The 313-nt window shown below is 36.1% G+C and overlaps 1 protein-coding gene across 1 annotated transcript in view; it reads left to right on the top strand.

Annotated features, from left to right (window-relative positions):
• Positions 1–313, top strand: part of LOC119585982 (spermatogenesis-associated protein 5-like protein 1) — a 21,851-nt gene that overhangs the window by 20,203 nt on the left and 1,335 nt on the right. The window contains exon 8 of the mRNA XM_037934695.1: positions 14–162. Within this exon, the coding sequence (XP_037790623.1) occupies positions 14–162 (149 nt within the window). The remainder of the gene's footprint in view (positions 1–13; positions 163–313) is intronic.

Here is a 313-nt window from a genome sequence, read left to right as displayed (position 1 = left end):
ATGTGCTTTTCAGATGGAATCTTTGGATCCAGAGAGAAGAATGACAGTAGTGTTCATATCAGCATTTTGAATGAATTACTACAGGCGATGGATGGAGCAAATGTACAGGCCACAAGTCTCCAAGGTGCCTCCCAGTTAACAAACAGTTGTACAAGTGATCAGGTGTGTGCACATTTTATTAGATTTAATATTTACTTTGAGGCTGGACATATCAACGTTGGTAAAAATAAAGACAGAATAGTGTTTTAACCAGATATATTAAGAAAATATCAGAGACCATGAGAACTACACTTCAGTATTAAATATCAGACTC

This window comes from Penaeus monodon, chromosome 20 (genome assembly GCF_015228065.2).
Source record: "Penaeus monodon isolate SGIC_2016 chromosome 20, NSTDA_Pmon_1, whole genome shotgun sequence".
In the NCBI taxonomy this organism is placed as follows: Eukaryota; Metazoa; Arthropoda; class Malacostraca; order Decapoda; family Penaeidae; genus Penaeus; species Penaeus monodon.
This window is presented reverse-complemented; position numbering and strand designations above follow the sequence as displayed.